Source organism: Podarcis pityusensis, assembly GCF_964106645.2.
Source record: "Podarcis pityusensis genome assembly, chromosome: 1".
NCBI lineage: Eukaryota > Metazoa > Chordata > Lepidosauria > Squamata > Lacertidae > Podarcis > Podarcis pityusensis.
In genome coordinates, this window is record NC_138028.1 from 110,553,320 (window position 1) to 110,574,266 (window position 20,947).

Consider the following 20,947-nt stretch of genomic DNA (forward strand, 5'->3'; position numbering starts at 1 on the left):
TTTGCACTTTGTAAATGATATTGTACATCAGTTGTTGCTAAGTACAAAATATATCCTTTGAAGCTGCACTCAAGAGTGTGCTGGATTTTCCCAACATTGATCCCTCACCTCCGGCTTGATAAAAGACCACAATATGCATTTTGCTACAAGGTGGCTAAGATCGTACTATCAGGAGACTGCTTACTGGTCAGTATTAGTAAGATTATTATTGATAAATGATTAATCCCAGGTTTTATTGTTCTGAGATAAACAGGTATGTTGGAAGTACTGTACTGAGATAGCCTATTCCAATTTCGGATGGTGTGGTTACTATTTTTATATTATCAAAAACTTCCTTTTGTCATTGAACAAGACTGCAGTGCTTGCAGTCCCCTTATACTATACTTGTGTGAATATTATGTTGTTTTATATGGTTCTATACATCTAGTGTACATGGGGATAGCATTCGTTCCCCATTGACCTTTATTTTGTTTATTGATATTAAAGTGCATTGAAAATTGAATGTGTGTTTCCTCTGGACGTGTAAAACTAACAACAACAGTTTTTGTTTCCTATAAAAACAAGGGACTCAGATGAACAAAAAGATTATCTTGAATCTAATTCTGTTGCCCCTCTCCCTGCAAGTACCATTACACAGCCTTTTTATAAAAACAAAACAGAGAGCAGATTATAAATTATATTCTGATGCAATCAATAGAACGTGTTCATACCTCCTATAAATCGATTTTTAAAACCCATGAAATGCCAAATAGTCTTCTGAAGCAAAGTAATTTTATTGATCCAGAAGTTAGTGAAACCACCAGAAAATAGACTAGAAAGGGCTGATTGGTAGAAACAGCTTGAGGATAATCTGAGGCTTTTTTTAAAAATAGTAAATTCAGAATGGTAACCAATTCTTTCTGCTGCTTAAATAAAATTCAAACTGGAACACCTCAAAACTGGTAAAGTACTTTCTTCATCAAACTAATATTTTAGCTGGTTAAGAGTTCGTGAAAAAGCTTGATTCCGATGAATAATGCTGACAGCTTTGTTTTGGAGTATTATGTAAAAAATGATCTTTTTATAATAGTACATTGACACCAGTATGCGTTATTCACCATCTGCTTACATCATTCCCCACATAAAGAGAGTTACTTACCAATGCAGCCATTTACTGATGTTATACACTACCATGGTAATAACATTGTAGAATGCTACAGAATGCGATTATCAGCTCTACTTTTATTCACTATGGTACTCATATTTGTCTACTGCTGCCAATGCAGCAGCCTGCTAGCTTTCCTTAATCACATCAGGAAACCAGTTGGAAGTTTAGATGACGTCACTTTTCATGATTGGCACAATCTCTTTCCCTCCAAAAATAGCATTTTTGAAAAATTGTGTTTTAAATGCTATCGTAAAAATACACACAATTATCTAAGTACTAAAGATGACACCTATGTGTACCATGCAAGAATAAAAAGTAGTTTAAAAAATGCACACTCAGCTGTGCAAGTGCATTGGCAAAAGAGAATGCGAAATAATGGCTCCTGCTCTGGAATTAATACGCTGCTTTCCTTTCTGAAACCTCAGAAACTTAGAAGTACTTATACACTGATAATTTGTCTTTTCATGTCAACAGGAAGTAAAGGGTTAAACATAGTTTGCATCATATGCATACTGTACCTGCATCTGACATGAAAATGCTTCCTTCAGTTTTTGCCGTAACTTGGGGGAAATGCTGCAATTCATGGTGCTCTCTCTCTCTATCTTACCAATTAGTGTTACTTCAGAACTGTCAGTTCAGTATGTGGCTTAGTTTCTTAGCAAATTGGTTCAAAATGGTGGTTCCTTCTATGAATATACCGAAACCCTTCCATCATGGGGGAAAAAACCCCCCGCTTGATGTGGTTAATAATACTTATGGCCTCACATACAGGAAAGCAAACTGGCCTCCACAGTTCTGCTCTTCATTTGAGAGCTCTTAATTACACAGAGAGCATTTTGGAATGCATTAAGTGCAACCCAGTCCTATAAGAAATAGAATGGTAATTAACAGTTTCACATGGGGCTTTTATTTGCAGAAACTAAATGCATCTAGTTCATCTGAAGGTAGCACAGTTGACGTTGGAGTCCCCCCAGTTGGAGAGCAACCTGAAGCCGAACCAGAAGAATCTCTTGAACCAGAAGCCTGTTTTACAGAAGGTGAGGAATATAAAAAATTGAAACTACTTTGTTTGGGGGAGCATTTTGTTTTTGCTTATCTGTATTCCTGCCCTGTTATGCTAGCAATGATATAAGTTGTGCACAACTTCAGATCCAGCGTTTGCTTCCCAGGTAAACACTGTTGGTCTGTTACCCAGGATTGCTTCTTGTGACCCAGCAACCCTATGAATATTTGACAAATTTCTCACATCCAGCTTACAAAAAAAATTCCTAGAAAAAAGTAATCCAAGTTAATATATATTTATGCTTTGGGTGTTTTTGTTTTTTGATTTCACACTTACGGAGTCCTGTGGAGGCAAAATTTTTTTGGGAAGAATTAATCCTCTGATGCTACTTCTAAACTGCACACTGTTAGCTTATTCTTAATGAGGAAGAGTTGTGTGTGTTCCATTCAAACGTAATCAGGCTTATTATACAGAGCACAAACAGAAACACAAATTGCTTTATACATCACAAGAAACGAAATGCTGCAGTTTGTAGTGTCAGTCAGTCAGTCATGCCTTCTTTCGGGATGCACAGTTGCATTTCTCAATCTCAAATTGTCAGCCAGTATTCTGTAGCCACTTGAGTATGCTCAGTCCTCCTCATTGGGCTGTCCTTTTTCTTAAAAGAAATTGTACCTCTGCAGACTGTAGGGTTCTGCAAACTTTAGGTTTCTCCCTACCCTGGTGATGCCTCACTCTTGCAAGTGAATGGTGCCATTTTGTTTCTATAAGAGCCCACACTCAAAAATTGTATTGTGTTGAGACACAATGTACATATTGTATTAGTATACAGTGAAATAAGTAGATCTGTTCCAAATGGGATCCACTTGGAGATTTCACGGCATGTAAAATAGATTAAGCTGGCCTATCTTCCTTCCCCCTCCCCCTTCCCCAAACAACTGAGCCGACTTGAGTGAGTTTTAATTTTAATGGACAAACTATTTTAGGACTGTATTTTAGTATAGAATATATTCTACTCAAGACTGACCATAGAAAATGTTGTTAATTAACTGTAGCTTCAGAATAACTTATTATGCTACTCTCATTTGTCACATCCTCCTGCCGCATTTTGCCAGGCTGTGTTCGGAAGTTCAAGTGCTGCCAAGTCAGCGTAGAAGACGGGAAAGGAAAACTATGGTGGAATCTTCGGAAGACCTGCTACAAAATAGTAGAACATAATTGGTTTGAGACTTTTATTGTCTTCATGATTCTTCTCAGCAGTGGTGCTCTGGTAATTTTGAAAACTGTTCTTTACCACAGAACCTTAGAGAGCAATCCATAGAGTTGTGTCAGGGGAGGGTGACCAAAGATGGAATAACCACCTTTTCCAGTGCTCTCCTGAGTTCACACACTGGCAAGGCAGAAGGGAGGAAAGATTCATGTTCAGGAGGCTGAGTTAGTTTTCACTACTGGTGCCAACCATAGAGGACCCTTTCAGAGCCCTAGCACCCACAAAAAAATAATAATTGGGTGCTTGGCACCCACACTACGGGCTCCAACGCAACCTCCGAGGCAACGTTGGAGGTCTCGTAAGGCCTTGTACGTGGCCTCCAAGACCCTGCCAGACCTCAGAAGCAACAGCCAAGGCCCTGCCTGTCACGACATTATGTCGCAGGTGCCATTGGGCACCCATAAGGCCCAAGTTGGTGCCCCTGGTTTTCACCTGATCTCCTTGGTTTATTTCGTTTCCATTGTTTCCAATGTTTATACCTTCTTTCCAATGCCTGGGCTATTTATGGATAGCTTTACACCATCACTATCAATGAGTCAGGGCTACACTGTCCACTGACAGAAGGAGTTGGATTAGGGTAGCACATAGAACAAGAAAGGCAAAGTGGGCCAAGTAACATGAAGATACAGGAAGAAGGAGTGGGGGAAACCCAGCCAGATGGGCAGGGTATAAATTTTTTATTATTATTATTATTATTATTATTATTATTATTATTATTATTATTTCTGCTAGAATCTGTTGACATGAATTGAAACAAGTCTTGACATCATACCAGGCAGGTGTATCTGGGAACACAAGAGTTCCAACAGACATTTTCTGTTCCACTTCATTCCTCAGTAGTACTTATCTGGAACATTATGTGTAGATATGGATGCTGCACTTTAAGAGGAATGTAGGCAAAACAAGGTGTTCAGAGGAGGGCAGTGAATATTGTCAAGGGCATGGAAAACAAGTACTGTGAGAAAAAGCTGAAAGAACTGGGTATGTTTATTTTAAAGAGGAAACATAGTAGTACTTCCTTTAAATTCCTGGGAGTTTACCTTAGTGAAGACCTCACTTGGAAAAACAATATAACTCAGGTGATTAGGAAGGCCCATCAGCGACTCAGGGTCCTGCGAAAGAACAATGTTAAACAACAATTGATTACCTCCTTCTCCGGTCCACAATAGAAAGTGTCCTCTCATATTGTATCACAGTGTGGTACGTTGGCTTGAAAGCCACAGACAGAAAGTCTTTACAGAGGGTGGTGAACACAGCACATGATATCATGGGCTGTCCCCTGAGTCCGCTAAATGACATCACAAGGGATCGATGCCTTAGGAGAGTGAGAAAAATTCTCAGGGACGATTCACACCCCGGCCAGCACCTCTTTAATCTTCTACCCTTGGGCAGGAGATATAGAAGTATAATCAGTCATAACAACAGGCTAAAAAACAGTTTCTATCCGTGGGCAGTTAGGCTGCTGAACGGAAAATAATATAGTGCAACTGACTTTCAGGGTTGGTGTGTTGTGCGACAAGCACACAGAGTGCAATGAGATTGAGTGTTGGCGGGGGGGGGGAGGCTCGGTTAATTTCACTGTACACCGGTTGTACATTGACAATAAAGGTATTATTATTACTTCACCCAAATTCCTGAAGGGTGGTCTCATATAAGAAGATAAAGTCACAGAAGACTTTGGTTGAACATTAGGAGAAACTTCTTAATGGTAAGATGTTAAACAATGGAGATGGGATAGCCATCAGTTTGGAACGTTCCCTTTCTAGATTTTGTGCACTGTACAGATGTTGCGCTAGAGATCCCACAATGTGACCCTTAACTGCTGAATAATAATAATTCTGCAGAATGGAGGAAAGGAACACAGGGAGCTGCTTTGGAAGGTTAAACGATGTACATCTAGCCCAATATTTTCTATTGTGGCTGGTAGCAGCTCTCCAGAATCTCAAAAAGACCCATTACTTGCTACCTAAACATTGTAACTTGGTCCTCCTGTGTGCAAAGCATGTTTTCGTTCCTTCCCCCGTGAATGTCAAACAACAGAGAGGAAGAGGGGACTGAAGTTTCAAATACTAGAAAGGGAAACAAAAATAATTCAAAGATTAATGTCAAACTAAAATCCATCAAATATGTGGAAATATGTGTGTGTGTGTGTGTGTATTTGTCTACAGGCTTTTGAAGACATATATATTGAACAGCGCAAGACTATCAAGACCATGCTGGAGTATGCTGACAAGGTCTTCACGTACATCTTCATTCTAGAAATGCTTCTGAAGTGGGTGGCCTATGGCTTTCAAATGTATTTCACCAATGCTTGGTGCTGGCTGGATTTCCTCATTGTTGATGTACGTATTCTTTTTCTATGAGCTGAATATGCAATCTACCTTTATGAAAATGAGTTATGGCGAATTAACTACAGTTACTGTGCCATGGATTTTTTTTTGTGTGTGTGTGTGAGAGAGAGAGAGAGAGAGAGAATTGTGGGGTAAAGTGAACACATTTGCAAGAATCACAAGTAACTTTTAATCCAGAATTCCATAAAAGGATGGTATAATGTGAACAAAAGCAGTGTGGCTACTGCTTGCAGAAACCAGGGATGTAATTACTTCCAGAAAATAGCCATTTGGGCCTTAGTAGTGTGGTGATCTGGCTGGGGTAATTATTTTCGTGCTGCGGCATTGACGAAACCGCTCCGAACTAGTACAAGCTGAATTTACCAGTTAAACAGAAGAAATTGCTATATGAATTTAATAAAAAAATGTGTCCTCCCCCATGTCATTAAGAAAAACTTCAGAGATAATGAAATCTATATCTACCTGTAATGGCATGGTCCAAAGCTAGATCCAGATCCATCCACTAGCATTCTGTGCATGCGCACCTTTTGGGGCTATATTTTGGAATCCATGGTAAAGTTGTGGATGTTGTCCATAGCAAGACTCTGGATTGTAGTCAACATGGGTCAACAACAGGGACACCTACACACTTAGTCTTCCATGGATTGAGAACCCTGATGCCACGGGTGCCCTGATCCGATAGAAGCCTGTACGCATACGTATCTACATATGAAAACTCCCCTTTTGCAGTTGTCCATGCTCAACATGTGGAAGTTGCAGGTGGGGCTGGGGAAGCGGCACAATGTTTGGGACAGGGCCAGCAGCAGGGCTCTGCATTGACTTCAACACACGGAGGCCCTGTTGCTTGATTGATGCAAGAAAGGGGCTTTGGTTAGAAAACACTGCATCAAATCCCTTGCAACAAGCTGATGGCAGCAATTTGCATAAACTGCTATGCAGCCTGACATAACATCCCAGTTCAAAAGACAGGCACTTCTGCTTCGTCTTACACCTGAACGCAAACAACTGCATGCATAATTCAGGGTTTGAAAATTATGCCCTGGAACAAGTGGCAGGCATTTTAAGCATGGTCTTGCACCTCCCCTTAGAAACCGCATTAGTGTTGCTCAGTCTAAAATCGAATTATGTAGAAGCACTTCCCATCAATCCAGAAGAAGCTGTTCACTTTGTAGAAACAGTGTGCGTGCCTTTACCCTTCCTGCACACAAGACACCGTTAAAATGCCAAAATATGTTCCATTGCATATGTTCCTCCAACATTTCTCCAATGAAAATAAAGACGTTCCGTAATGATAATTTTACTATTTATACCCCACACATTTTACTGGGTTGCCCCAGCCACTCTGGGCAGCTTCCAACATATATAAAAACATAATAAAACATTAAACATTTTTTTAAAATCCCTATACAGGATTGCCTTCAGACGGCTCGGGGGTTGGATAACTCCATACCCTCCAACATTTCTCCAGTGAAAATCGGGACATCCTAAGGGAAAGTGGGACATTCTGGGCGGGATTAAATCAGAAACCAGGATGGCTTCTCTAAATCAAGGACGTCCCTGGAAAATAGGGACACTTGGTGGGTCTGCCATTGCATAGTGGCAGATAACCTGTTTAAATTCACTAGCTGGGCCAAGGCAAAATTCTTTTTCAAACTCTTCTATAATGAGAATAGCTAAAGCATTTACCTTTGTGTCCATTTTATCATGAGGTGCCCTTTGAGCCATTTGTTCTGCTACAGTGAATGACTGAAATGATCTCTGCAAAGTTATAGAAAAAGTATGTGCTGATTCTTATATATGTTATATAGCTTACAGATTAATTTCTTTTTTCTTCATGTGCAGGTCTCTTTAGTTAGCTTAACAGCTAATGCCTTGGGCTACTCTGAACTTGGCGCCATTAAATCACTGAGGACTTTAAGGGCTTTGCGACCCCTAAGAGCTTTATCACGATTTGAAGGAATGAGGGTAAGAAAACATGGAAAGAGCTTAACGTAACGTACAAAACCATCATGATCGTCTTCCGGGTGGCGTATTAAGAATATGAGCAGCAAAGTTTTCGGTAGAAATCCAGGATTTTACAAAGTGGTCCAGGGCAGCAATCAGCCTTCTCTCTCAGCCTCTCTGCAACTTCAGAAGAATAACACCAGCCTACCTGCCAGGATCCTGCAGCATAAACTCAGCTAATGTGTGCACATTTGGAATAGACTATATAAATGTCACTAATTAATATATCACCAATTCCTTTTAAATAGTTTATTTTTAAAAAAGCTAAAGTTCAGTTCCTCTCTTGTATTATTTTACTTTCCATATTTTTTAATTAACTCTGAATTGTCAACTTCTTGATTATATTTTAAAAGCTTGGTTTTAAGTATCTGGTATTCTTACCCTGATGCACCTAAATGCATGTGCACATGCATATGATTTGCAGGCATATGTATTAATAATACATATTACATAACACATAATAATATGTATTAATAATACATATTGGGAGGAGCTCAGTGTAGCGCTAAGGAGTTTGTTCCATCAAATCTTGACAGTCATGGGATCAGTTGATAGCTCCTCTTATGAATCAATATCTATTAGAAATCAGAAGGTGGAAACAGAATGGTGGTAAGCAGAGAGGCTTCCAAAGACCTGGAATCAGGTTGCGGTATCCAAATTTACAGAACACCCAATGATTGAGAATGGCAAAATCCCAAGAGTGCCAACAGGAAGAAGAAATCCTCCATAGCTTTCTTGTATTTAAACTGAATGTTTACATTCCTATTCTGAATCCTTTAACATTTTGATAATGTACATCAGAAGGTTTTTTAACATCTAAAAGAAAATAACTGCACTAGCAGTTTAATAATAAGAATAATTCTGTTTAATAATAATAATAATTTAGTATTTATACCCCGCCCATCTGGCTGGGTTTCCTCAGCCACTCTGCCACTCTGGGCGGCTCCCAACAGAATATTAAAAACAGAATATAATAATAATAATAATAATAATAATAATAATAATAATAATAGAAATATCTGATATATGTGTGCTATTCTACATTGGGCATGGCCCCCTAAATTTAAAGTAATTGGCATGCCTTTTGCCACCTCGTGTGCCACCTATACCTGGGGCCCTATACTCCACATTTCTTGCTGGCAGATGATAGCATATCTCTGGCACCATGTTTTGAGCTTGTCAAAGGATTCATACCGCAAGGGAGTGGTGTTGCTGCAGGACTCAGAAAGGGGGGAATGTAGGTCAGCTTTTGAAATGCAGCAGTAATGGAGGGAATAATGTGACTGATCATGCAGCTAAAGGAGAGACATATTTCCCACAGACTCTGCTCTGCCTGTGCCTTGAAGCCAGCTGTCCACTACACCGTGTAATAATACTTTTATTTGTCTGTCTGTGTACGTATGGATTTATTTATTTATCACCGTTTTAAAAAAGAAGATGGATAACCCTATTTTTAAGAGAGGATGAAAATGGAATAAAAGTATGCTAAACAATACAGTGCTATATTAAATGCTGGCTGTTTCGTGCTTACCAAAATTAAAAATGAAGCAGAATTTATCGTTTGCCAACAGGAGCCACATGGGTCACTCACATTGAGCCATCCTTTCGCCTTCCAATTCTCCAACTCTGATTTGCACTATTGGCATTGGTGCAGATGCTAACCAAGTGTCTTAAATGCCTGCATATGTTACGAGCTCCAGCCACACAGAAGTGTTTTCCTTGCTGACTATGTTACCAGGGTAACATATTAACCAGGCTGCAAAACTATACTTCATATACTTCTGCTGCTTGTCTATAGACAATGACGATCCTTCTCAGCTGCCTGCAGAGATTTCTATGAAGCACATGGCAAAAGTGATCTGTTCTGAGATGAAATGCCAAAGCAAGGGGATACTTAAACTTCCTTGAAAGCCACTTCTTCTGACTTATGTCCTCAACTGTGTGTTGGAGTATGGTGCTCTAGGTGGCCTAGACCAGGGTTTGCTAACCTTTTGAGGCTAATTTGAACTTTTAAGCAATCATTGTGAGCGTTGCTCTCAAAATGTCTGCTGTAGGGGTATGGCATTACACAAAATGCCCAATCTGAAAGCAAAAAAAGAGGCATCACTCTGTCAAAATTAGATGTGCAAAACTCTCTTCCCTCACCAAATTGCAAATGTTGGCTTTCATGAGATGTTTTGCTGCTTTTATTTTTCTACATGATGTACTCTTTATGTGTTTGGAAAATACAAACTGTGTATCGCTCCTATGTTTGGTAACGTTGATTATCTGTAGTTGACATTTATCTCCTAATGTTCTGTTTCTTAGTTCATATGGTTGGACTGGTTTCCCCACCCCCATTGTATTACACTTCCTTGCTTTCTTTGATTTCTATCTTACTTACATTTGAGTTCTTCCATGAGTTATGGAGGGCACATGTATAATGAAGGTTTCAGAAGTTTTTAAATTTATTTCAGAAATCCTCATCCAACATTGATAAAGCATCTCCTTTTTTTGCAGTTACACAGTCAAACTTACTTTCTACGGTGTCATTTGTTTTATAGGTGGTAGTGAATGCCCTCTTGGGAGCGATTCCATCGATCATGAATGTGCTTCTCGTATGTCTTATATTCTGGTTAATCTTCAGCATTATGGGAGTCAATCTCTTTGCTGGCAAGTTCTACCACTGCATTAATACCACAACAGGGGACATGTTTAGCATCGATGAAGTTGACAACCAAACTCAGTGTGAAGAGCTCATAGAAAGAAATGAAACAGCCCGGTGGAAAAATGTGAAAGTCAACTTTGATAACGTGGGCCTTGGTTACCTCTCTTTGCTTCAAGTAGTAAGTGGTTGTTATTCCTAGAATTCTTAAAGTTAACTTCTTTTAAAAAAGAAAGAAAAAAGTTTACCTGTGCTTTCTTTTATGCTGTCTTATTTTTACTGGAAAAATACAACTAAGCTAAAATTTCTCAGAAGTGATTTCCCCCCAAAATACTTTTCCTTTTCTCATTCTCCCACTTCACAACAGAAGGTCACTTTGCCAAGTTTGTTCCAAATATTCTCCGCCATTTTTTTCATTCAAGCTTTAGGAGAAAGACCCTTGTTCTGTGGCAAAGCACCTGCTTTGTATGCAGAAGGTCACTAGAAGGTCACCCTGGCATCTTCATGTCAGACTGGGAATGTCTCCAGTCTGAAACCCCAAAGAGCAGCCAATGCTGAGCTAGGTTGACCAGTGATATAAGGTAGCTTCCTATGTCTTTTATGTTTTTGGCAGCAGACACCATTTTCCGACCACAGTGCCATGGAATGACACTAAGTCTGGGGCACAGTGAAGGGTGGAAAATGGTGGCCACGCATCTGACGCAATTGCTTCTACTGCTACAATCGCTGCTACCACTTTCACCAAACAACAGCAATGAGACCTTAGGAGGGAAAGAAAGAACTTGAGCTACTGACAGGTGAACCCCATCACCAAGAACCTGTTGGAGAACTTTCCCTCCTAAGAAAATTTGGTAAAATTATCTCTTCCCAATGCATCTGCACAGAAACAGAGTTGAGAATTTCAAGACGCTATCTGAACACACCTTAGCATTAAATTGAAGTGGGAAATCTGCCTACAGTGAACCAGCAGACTGTCTGATCTCAAAATGCATATATTTGCAACATTGCTGAGAAATCGGAACATTATGTCCAGGCAGTATTGAACTTTGATCTGAAATAGACACATAGGAGCACATAGTCCAGTGCAAATCTTAACCAAATCTTCAATAAAGCTATGATTATTTGTAAAATATGTACACAGAGGCATTCATTCATTAATGCATGTCAATGGCATTACCTTTTTATGTTTCAAAACGTTTTAAAAAGAAATTCTCCAGGGTGGGGTATTTCTGGCCCTCCAGATGTTGCTGGACTACAACTCCATCATATCTGACCATTGGCGAAGCTGGCTGGGCCTGATGGGAGTTGGAGTCCAACAACATCTGGAAGGCCACAGATTCCCCAGTCCTAACATACAGTTTGTAAAGTATTTTAAATCTTATTCATTCAGTTAGAAATTAATAGGATGTTGTCCCAGACCACTTTGAACGGATTTATCCAGCCCTAATACATACATGGTATGCTTTTGTTCCTCGGCTGCCAAATTGTTTATGAAGTGCAGGCATTAAAAAAGGTGTTCTATTTTCAGGCCACCTTCAAAGGTTGGATGGATATTATGTATGCAGCTGTGGATTCACGAAATGTAAGTGCACTACCATGGCATGAGCACACTTTTGCACTCAGATTTCACACAACTATTATTTCAATTCTAATTTCTCAGGGTTGGTTCCCCCACCCATCGCCGCTGCCTTTTATTTTGAAATTTGCTGTCTGCAGGCCCAAAAGGGCCATTACTTCTCCACGATTGATTTGTCTCTTAGTCTCCACTGGTTATCTTGCTTATTCTCCCTGCCTCAGTCTCCACTGCTACTTTCCGCTCTCTGATTGGTCTGACTTCTATTCGATCCTTAACTATAATAATAATTATAATAATAATTTATTATTTATACCCCGCCCATCTGGCTGAGTTTCCCCAGCCACTCTGGGCGGCTTCCAAACAAGTGTTAAAAACAATACAGCATGAGTCTGAAAGGTTCTCGTTAAGAGTTAGGAGGTAGATATTCAAGCACATTGTCATTGCTGAACAGCTGTGGGCATAAAAATCACTGCAAGATACCATTCCAAAAATAGGAATTTTATAACAGCAAATCCTGGGTAACAGTATAGAATTATATCAGGGGTACCAATGGGGTGCCATCCAGATGTTTTAGACTACAACTCCCATCATCCCTAGCCATTGGACATGCTGGCTGCGGCTGATGGGAGTTGGATTCCACAACATCTGGAGGGTCCAACATTGGATACCCCTACTTTAGATTATTATTTCTTTTTTTTAAAAAAAAGTTACCCTGCAATAATTTTCCATGTATTTCTTAGTGTAATTGGCATTTGTTGTTATCTCATGCTCCTTCCTTATTTGTTTTTCTCCACTCTCTCTCCCGTTTTGTGTATCTGCCATCTTCTCTAGTATTCCTTTAATATATTATTCTGTAGACCTCGATTACCTTTAACCAATATTTATTTATTTATTTATTCATTAATTAATTACATTTATATCTTTCCTGTCTGCCCTGGAGCTCAGTGCAGCTCCCATTTGCTTGCCCATTTGATCCTCGCAATGGCCCTGTGAGGTAGAGTTAGGAAAAGAGCCAGTGACTGCCCAAGGTCTCTCTCACACACAAAGTTTCATGGCTGAGGTGGGATTTGAAGCTGGGCATCTCCAGTCCTAGACCAGCACTCTAATCACGACTCTGTATAGAGTTAGCAAAAGCCATATAAGTCTAGATTGAAATCCAGATAGGTAATGGAACTAAGGTGGAGGAGCAGAGAGAGAAAATGTTGAATTATAACTCAGAGCAAAAAGATAGGTGAATGGTTCAATGTTGTGTACCAATATATTTCAGTTTAGAGTTTTCCATTTGTAGCTGTGAAGTCAAAATAGATTCTGGGGAAGCGCAGCTCTGTGGCAATTTTAAATAATTATACTGGATAATAGCTAATTATATTAAATGTTGGCTTAATGTATGTTTCCTTAAAATGTCTTTGTAGGTGGAGAAGCAACCTCATTATGAGGATAACCTGTATATGTATCTTTACTTTGTTATCTTTATCATCTTTGGATCTTTCTTCACTTTGAACTTATTTATTGGTGTCATCATAGACAATTTTAATCAACAAAAAAAGAAGATAAGTATTCTGTTGCTGTGTTCTGAACGCACTGTCAAGGGTTCAGTGATAATGATTCAGTGTCTGTTGTGCTGTGTTTGCTGTCAAGATTTACAACTGTGTTGTTTTTTTAAGAAGATTTTTTGTAAGGTTAGGTTCCCCCCCACAAAAAAAGTGCAGAATGTTCATTTCCAGCAAATCCTAAATCTATATCCGTAATCAAAGTGAAGTCACTCACTTCGGTTGAACCATATTAGTGAATGCTAATAGTTTGAGGGGCATGTGGGACACAGAGGGGGGAAATGTATCTGAGGTACACATTTCTTATGGACATCTTCTGAAGACACAGGAAAGCCTTAATGAAAATAGAGATTTAGGAGGGACTTTGTGACTATGTGGGGACGCGGGTGGTGCTGTGGGTTAAACCACAGAGCCTAGGACTTGCTGACCAGAAGGTTGGCAGTTCGAATCCCCATGACGGGGTGAGCTCCCGTTGCTCAGTCCCTGCTCCTGCCAACCTAGCAGTTTGAAAGCAAGTAGATAAATAGGCACCGCTCCAGCGGGAAGGTAAACGGTGTTTCCGTGCGCTGCTCTGGTTCGCCAGAAGCGGCTTAGTCATGCTGGCCACATGACCCGGAAGCTGTACGCCGGCTCCCTTGGCCAATAAAGCAAGATGAGCGCCGCAACCCCAGAGTCGGCTACGACTGGACCTAATGGCCAGGGGTCCCTTTACCTTGTGACTATGTGTACTTTATCTGCTGAATTTATTATTTTTCCAACTTCTAAAGGCAAGGCTTTTGATGAAAATCCCCAGGCAAAGCAGCTCTTATGCTTTTGACAGCCATACAATGTGCAGAAAACAGCAGGGAGGGATTGTAGAGCATGAGAACTAAATTCACTCCTTGCTAATGTCACCCAATGAGCCAGTTTTTGCACACAGAGAAGCAGCAGCAACCAGTGAAAGTAGACAAACCCATTAAAGACACCAGAGCCTGGATAGAAAATAAGTTGGCAACCCTTGTTTTGAACCTCATTACACTTAATAAATTAGGGTGCAATCTCAATCCCTTGCTGTCAGCAGCAGTAAGAATTCACAGAGCAGTGCAACCAGGGCTGCATCCACATTCTCAGATCAACCAAAGCAGAAGTGGGGTGGGGAAGTGGGGGATTCCCTTCCCTGCCTCCACTCCCAGCACTGTTCCTTCAGTGATGAAAGCAGACTCACGCAAAGGGAATGGCATACTAACATCCTTTCTCTGATCAAAAGAAAGGGGCCGGGATGGCCAGTTTTTGGAAGGGGGTTGCTACTATGTGACACATAAGAGTTCCCATAATAATAAAGGAAAGGGGGACTAGACTAGGGAATATGTATTTAACTAAGTCTTACTCAGTGTAGACCTAATGAAATTATAGGACCTCAGCAATCAGGTCGGTTGACTTCAGTTGGTGATGTTGGGCATGACTTACTTTCGTTCAACCCATAAACCTCTGAAAGCAAGGTCTGTGCCTTGTGCCTTGTGAACAGTTAGCCGCACTTTCTCCTATGCCGAGACCCAATGAACGTTGGTTGTTAAGTAAGAATAGATGCAAAAAATAAAAATAAAAAATGTTTGCTTGCTTAAAAAAAAAAAAAGAGGTATCCGGTTGTAACCAGGTTTGGTTTCATCCCTTTACTTTGGAGGTCAAGACATCTTTATGACAGAAGAGCAGAAGAAATATTACAATGCAATGAAAAAACTGGGGTCCAAGAAACCACAGAAACCAATACCAAGGCCAGCAGTAAGCCTCATTAAGTTTCCAACCATTATTTACTTATATATCTATCTATATATTAAATAACAATGTCGAGTTAAGTGGGAATGCAGTTGGAACACAGATTTACACTCAATCAAAATTATATCCAATGCAAGATTAAGAACGTATTTCTTAGGCCTGAGTGGGCACTAGAAAGGTGGGGAAGAAATATTGTATCTAAATAACCAGGGAACATAAGAGGATCCCTGCTGGATTAGATCAAAGGCCCATCTAGTCTACCTTTCTGCTCTCATGATAGAGGCCCATGGGAAGCCTGTAGGCAACACATACGCACTGCTATATGCTTCCTGTGCCATTTAGGTAAGGATTTAGAGCTCACACAGGGCAGCCATTGATACACTTCCTTCACATGCCAGTGTTGTCCTGTCCCACCTCCCAGGAGGGATAATACTGGAATGGGGAAAACTCATGTACCGTAGGGTCTTGTTGCATTACGGCAGAGTTGTGACTGTAAGCCACTCAGCAGCTCCCACTGTACTGAGGAATGGCCCTTAGTGCATCTAGATTTGGTTTTACCTTAAACAGTTTGCTGTAGAATGAATTACAAATGTTCCGTACAAGGTATCTACTGGTAAACTATGTAAATCATGAGATATTTCAATAAGACATTGTTTTCTTCATCTACAGAACAAATTTCAAGGCATGGTCTTTGATTTTGTAACAAAACAAGCCTTTGACATCAGCATCATGATTCTTATCTGCCTTAACATGGTCACCATGATGGTAGAAACAGATGACCAAACTGATGCAATGGAAACTAATCTATACCGAATTAATCTGATCTTCATAGTCCTTTTCACCGGAGAATGTGTCTTGAAACTGATTTCACTCCGCTATTATTATTTCACCATTGGCTGGAACATTTTTGATTTTGTGGTTGTCATTTTATCCATTGTAGGTAAGAAAAATTACAATTCAATAGAACATTAAAATGGTGGTTAATGAAAATTTTGGAAAGTTAATGGGAAATATGAAAAAAAAACTTTTCAATATCTTAATTAATCTCTAATTGCAATTTTCTGAATACTGTGGAGATCGTTTTCCATTTTAAATGGTGGGTTGCAATTTTTAGCATGCTATTAAGATTAGATGTTGCATTCCCTTTTTAAGTAACCTATTTATAAATTTTGTTTTTAGGTATGTTCCTAGCAGAGATTATTGAGAAATACTTCGTATCACCCACCTTGTTCCGAGTGATCCGACTTGCCAGGATAGGTCGCATCCTGCGTCTCATCAAGGGTGCTAAAGGGATCCGCACTCTACTTTTTGCCTTGATGATGTCTCTCCCTGCCTTGTTCAACATCGGTCTTCTCCTTTTCCTGGTCATGTTCATCTATGCTATATTTGGAATGTCCAACTTTGCCTACGTGAAGAGAGAAGTGGGAATCGATGACATGTTCAACTTTGAAACTTTTGGCAACAGCATGATCTGCCTTTTCCAAATCACCACCTCTGCTGGCTGGGATGGGTTGCTGGCTCCCATTCTCAACAGTGGGCCACCAGACTGTGACCCTAACAAAGACCACCCAGGAAGTTCAGTGAAAGGAGACTGTGGCAATCCTTCTGTTGGGATTTTTTTCTTCGTTAGCTACATTATTATATCATTTTTAGTTGTAGTAAACATGTATATTGCCGTGATTTTGGAGAACTTCAGTGTTGCTACAGAAGAAAGTGCTGAGCCTTTGAGCGAGGACGACTTTGAGATGTTCTATGAAGTTTGGGAAAAGTTTGATCCAGATGCAACTCAGTTCATAGAGTTTAGTAAACTCTCCGATTTTGCAGCTTCACTGGATCCTCCCCTTCTAATACCAAAACCGAACAAAGTTCAGCTTATTGCAATGGATCTGCCCATGGTGAGTGGTGACAGAATTCACTGCCTTGACATCTTGTTTGCTTTCACAAAACGTGTTTTGGGTGAAAGTGATGAAATGGATGCCCTTCGTGTTCAAATGGAAGATCGGTTCATGGCAGCCAATCCTTCAAAAGCTTCTTATGAACCAATTACAACCACATTAAAACGAAAGCAAGAGGACGTATCTGCTGTCATCATTCAGCGAGCCTTCAGGCGCTACCTCTTAAAGATAAAAGTTAAAAAAGTGTCCTGCCTATTTAATAAGGATCGAATCAAAGCTGGAGATGACACTCTTATCAAAGAAGATATGATCATTGATAAGCTGAATGAGAATTCTACCCCCGAAAAAAATGATATGACCCCTTCCACCACCTCTCCACCTTCCTATGATAGCGTTACAAAGCCTGATAAAGACAAATATGAAAAAGACAAATCAGAAAAGGAAGATAAAGGTAAAGATATCAGGGACAGTAAAAAATGAGCAAAGCGAAGGATTCCCTTTGTGACAAATTGTTTACAGCTTGAGAAAATAGAGTATTATTTCAAAAGGACTCCAAGTGGAGGTTTATGCCAAACAGACTGTTTTTGCACACACACACACAAACACACACACAAATATATCTATAAATATATATACAAATGTTATATATATACTTAAGGTCAGTGCCTATTAACAAGACAGTGACCCCCTCGTCAATCCCCATGCTGCTGTGTAAAACAGGATGGCAACTTTGACAGGAGGCTACTGTTTTTATTACCAGCTGACACTGCTGAAGAGGAAAGAAAAATGGCTACCCAGACTGTAGGGACCAGTACAAGAGGTGCAAACCTAGAATTTATGTGTGTTTAACATAAAACACTCAAGTACAATAACTGTATCCACTGTTTGCATTCCAACTGCCACCTTTTGCCATATTTTTACAAACAAACAAAAAATCAGTGTTGGTGAGGTTGTCATTTTTTTAATTCACAGGTTGTTTACTATTATATGTGACTATTTTTGTAAATGGGTTTTATGTTCAGGGGTGGGTGGGTTCAGGGTCAGGGGGACCATGAGGACCAGCTGTTCTGTCTGATTCTCGTGTACAGACAGAAGAAGTGATTTGCATGAAGGCATGCTGCACTTATAGACCATGCATGGAAACAAGTAAGACTTCTTTGCACAAGGGTTTTAAATACTTCCATGTTTCAGGATGGCTCCAGATTCTGAGGTGCTTAATAAAAGTATACATCTTTACGTCTCATCCTGACAATTCTTAAATGTGCCTGTAAGTCTCATAAACTCAACAGTTACTCGACAGAGGTATTTTCATCCCCTCTATGTACCGTTCCGTTGTCAAGTTGACACGCACGTAACTAAATTTATAGTTGGATGGGGAAACCGGGTGGGGTTTTTGTTTAAGTGTTCTTTAGGAAACAAAAATGTGTTTATCTGGAGCACTAAACTGGCCAAAAGAGGGGGGAGAAGAACCTGACATTTATAAGTTTGTTTTTGCTTTCTCCTGCAGTATTGTTTAGCCATCTTCTGCTCTCAGCAAGGTTGACACTGTATGTGTCAATGAGATAATGCTGTCTATGTAAATAGTTATTTTAACCCCGTGGTGCATGTTTGAGCAAAGGAATAATGACCTGTGCACAATATTTATTGCATCAAATATGTACCACAATAACTGTAGTTCGCAAGCCTTGAACAGGAAAATATGATGTATTCTGTACCATTATAAGTAGTTTGGAGGCTATCACTGATGCATGTTGTTTATCTTGCCTTCGCTGCTGTATTTTTCTTGGATTTGTTCAGAAATCTAATATGGGAAGCCATATGTCAGTGGTAAAAGTGAAACAAATTGTTTAACCAGATATCATTCCTCATTTCATCAAGCAATAGTTTTCAGCTATTCGGTAAAAAAGAAAAGAAAAGAAAAGAAAAGAAAAGCTTCTTGTTCTGCCCTTACTTTATTCTTCTCTTGAATTTTAAGTGAGTATTGTACAGTGTGTAGCCAGCTGTACACATCATGTTGCAAACTGCTTAAATCTGTTCAAATACATGGTTAGGATTTTCTAAGAAAAAATATAAATAGTGTACAGATGTCATTCAATTTTATTTTTCAGCATTTTGTACATAAATGGCAAAACAAAACTGATCTTCAGGTCGATGTCACAGGCAGTTCTTACTTTCTGTCCATAGCACTTTTTAATTGAAGAACTTCACAAAGTAGAAAAATAATGAAAGGCGAGAATGGGGGTAATGTTAGGTTTCTGGGTTACTTTTTTTTTAATTAGTACTGTATTTTTGCACACATCTTAATGTGAATTTTCAGATGGAGTCCAAAATGCACTTGCTTCCAAATAGCTATAACTTGTAATTGAAATGTGGTGGGAAAGATTTGTTTGAATTCCTAGCACTGCCTGCATAAGCAGTTAGTCTTATTATCCATAAAATCCTTGATCTTTTCCAGTGTTTGTTTACATAGACTATTCTTATTCTTGTTGATTCATGCTGCACTAGAAGTCTTCTAAATATTATATGCGGTTCTGCAATTATAATTTCTCCCCCTCCACAAGAACCAAGTAGCGAACTTGTATATCTGATCACACCAGGACATTTTCTTTTCCCGTATTCCATTCACAGGCAAAAATTAAATGTTAATTCCTCCTTTTACTGAAACTGTTGACTTTGTGTGTTGGTGAACTGCATGCAGGAAAATGCTATTACCATAAAGAACGGTAAGCCACATTACAGTTGAGCCAAAAGAATAAAGACTTCATTTTTTTTTTATTGTACTTGATGGTTCTGTCTTTGTTTTTTGTTTTCTTTTACTGCAATATATTTTCAGATGGCTGGAATTCTGACCTTAAAGAGATGTTCACAAATATAATAAAAATAAGAGGATTTTGATGTTTCAGTCTTAAACACAGTTACCGGAGCACATCACATTTGGCATGAGAATGTCACTGAAAATGGACTCCTTATGCTGATACACATCTGAGCCATAAAGCGCAGAATAGATGGACTCTTCCACTATAGTCCATCACTATATGACTCTCTGAATCTGTGCCCTTTGTGACAGATCATGTTCATTTTCATTATAAATGGCTAAACAGACTTTCACTTCACATTTCTTACCTCTTACAGGTTTGCATCAGGCATGCAGGTACTGTATGTTTGATGACTTGCAGCTTTATAAGTGAGCTGATTCCATGGGAATATTGTGCCTGAGATGGTATGAAAGTTCTGTCCATGGCATTTATTTATTTAAAAGGCTTTACCCCATTCTTTAGCTAGAACGACTCACAAAATATCTTACATATGATGAGTAACAGAGAATGGAGCCCTTCCCCATATGTTTACAATCAAGAAAACATCACACAAAAGGGCAAAAAGATGAGGGAAGAGGAAAACTTGCAAAGTCAGGACCTGGTTCTTACTATGCAAAATTCTTACAACGTGCATCTTAAATAGAATTAGTTTGGGATGAGCCAAATGGAGCTTATATTTCAGCAGAACTAATGGAGTGGGTCTTGTTTCCCCATCTTTTCCTCTCCTGCAGCAAGATGAAATAGTGGCTATTACATGTTATTTAGCCCATGAAACGCCAGTTTTGAAGGAAATGTTGACTTATTGTAGTCATCAAAATGAAATCATGCATGTGCAAAGGTGCCTTTAGATCACAGGTTGCCAATGCTTTTTGTCCTGTCAGCACATTTGCAAACTGGAGCAGCACTCATGGAACCACACACACACACACACACACAAAA

The 20,947-nt window shown here is 39.5% G+C and overlaps 1 protein-coding gene across 2 annotated transcripts in view; it reads left to right on the forward strand.

The window, feature by feature from the left end:
* Positions 1 to 19,966, forward strand: part of LOC308486382 (sodium channel protein type 2 subunit alpha) — a 97,235-nt gene extending 77,269 nt beyond the window's left edge. For both annotated transcript variants that reach the window (XM_081023195.1, XM_081023196.1), the window contains exons 18-27: positions 2,064 to 2,184; positions 3,266 to 3,420; positions 5,589 to 5,762; positions 7,614 to 7,736; positions 10,319 to 10,600; positions 11,948 to 12,001; positions 13,408 to 13,545; positions 15,199 to 15,303; positions 15,967 to 16,237; positions 16,477 to 19,966. In XM_081023195.1, coding sequence (XP_080879321.1) covers positions 2,064 to 2,184; positions 3,266 to 3,420; positions 5,589 to 5,762; positions 7,614 to 7,736; positions 10,319 to 10,600; positions 11,948 to 12,001; positions 13,408 to 13,545; positions 15,199 to 15,303; positions 15,967 to 16,237; positions 16,477 to 17,672 — 2,619 coding nt within the window. In that variant the 3' untranslated portion in view covers positions 17,673 to 19,966. The remainder of the gene's footprint in view (positions 1 to 2,063; positions 2,185 to 3,265; positions 3,421 to 5,588; positions 5,763 to 7,613; positions 7,737 to 10,318; positions 10,601 to 11,947; positions 12,002 to 13,407; positions 13,546 to 15,198; positions 15,304 to 15,966; positions 16,238 to 16,476) is intronic.
* The last annotated feature ends 981 nt before the right edge of the window (positions 19,967 to 20,947 follow it).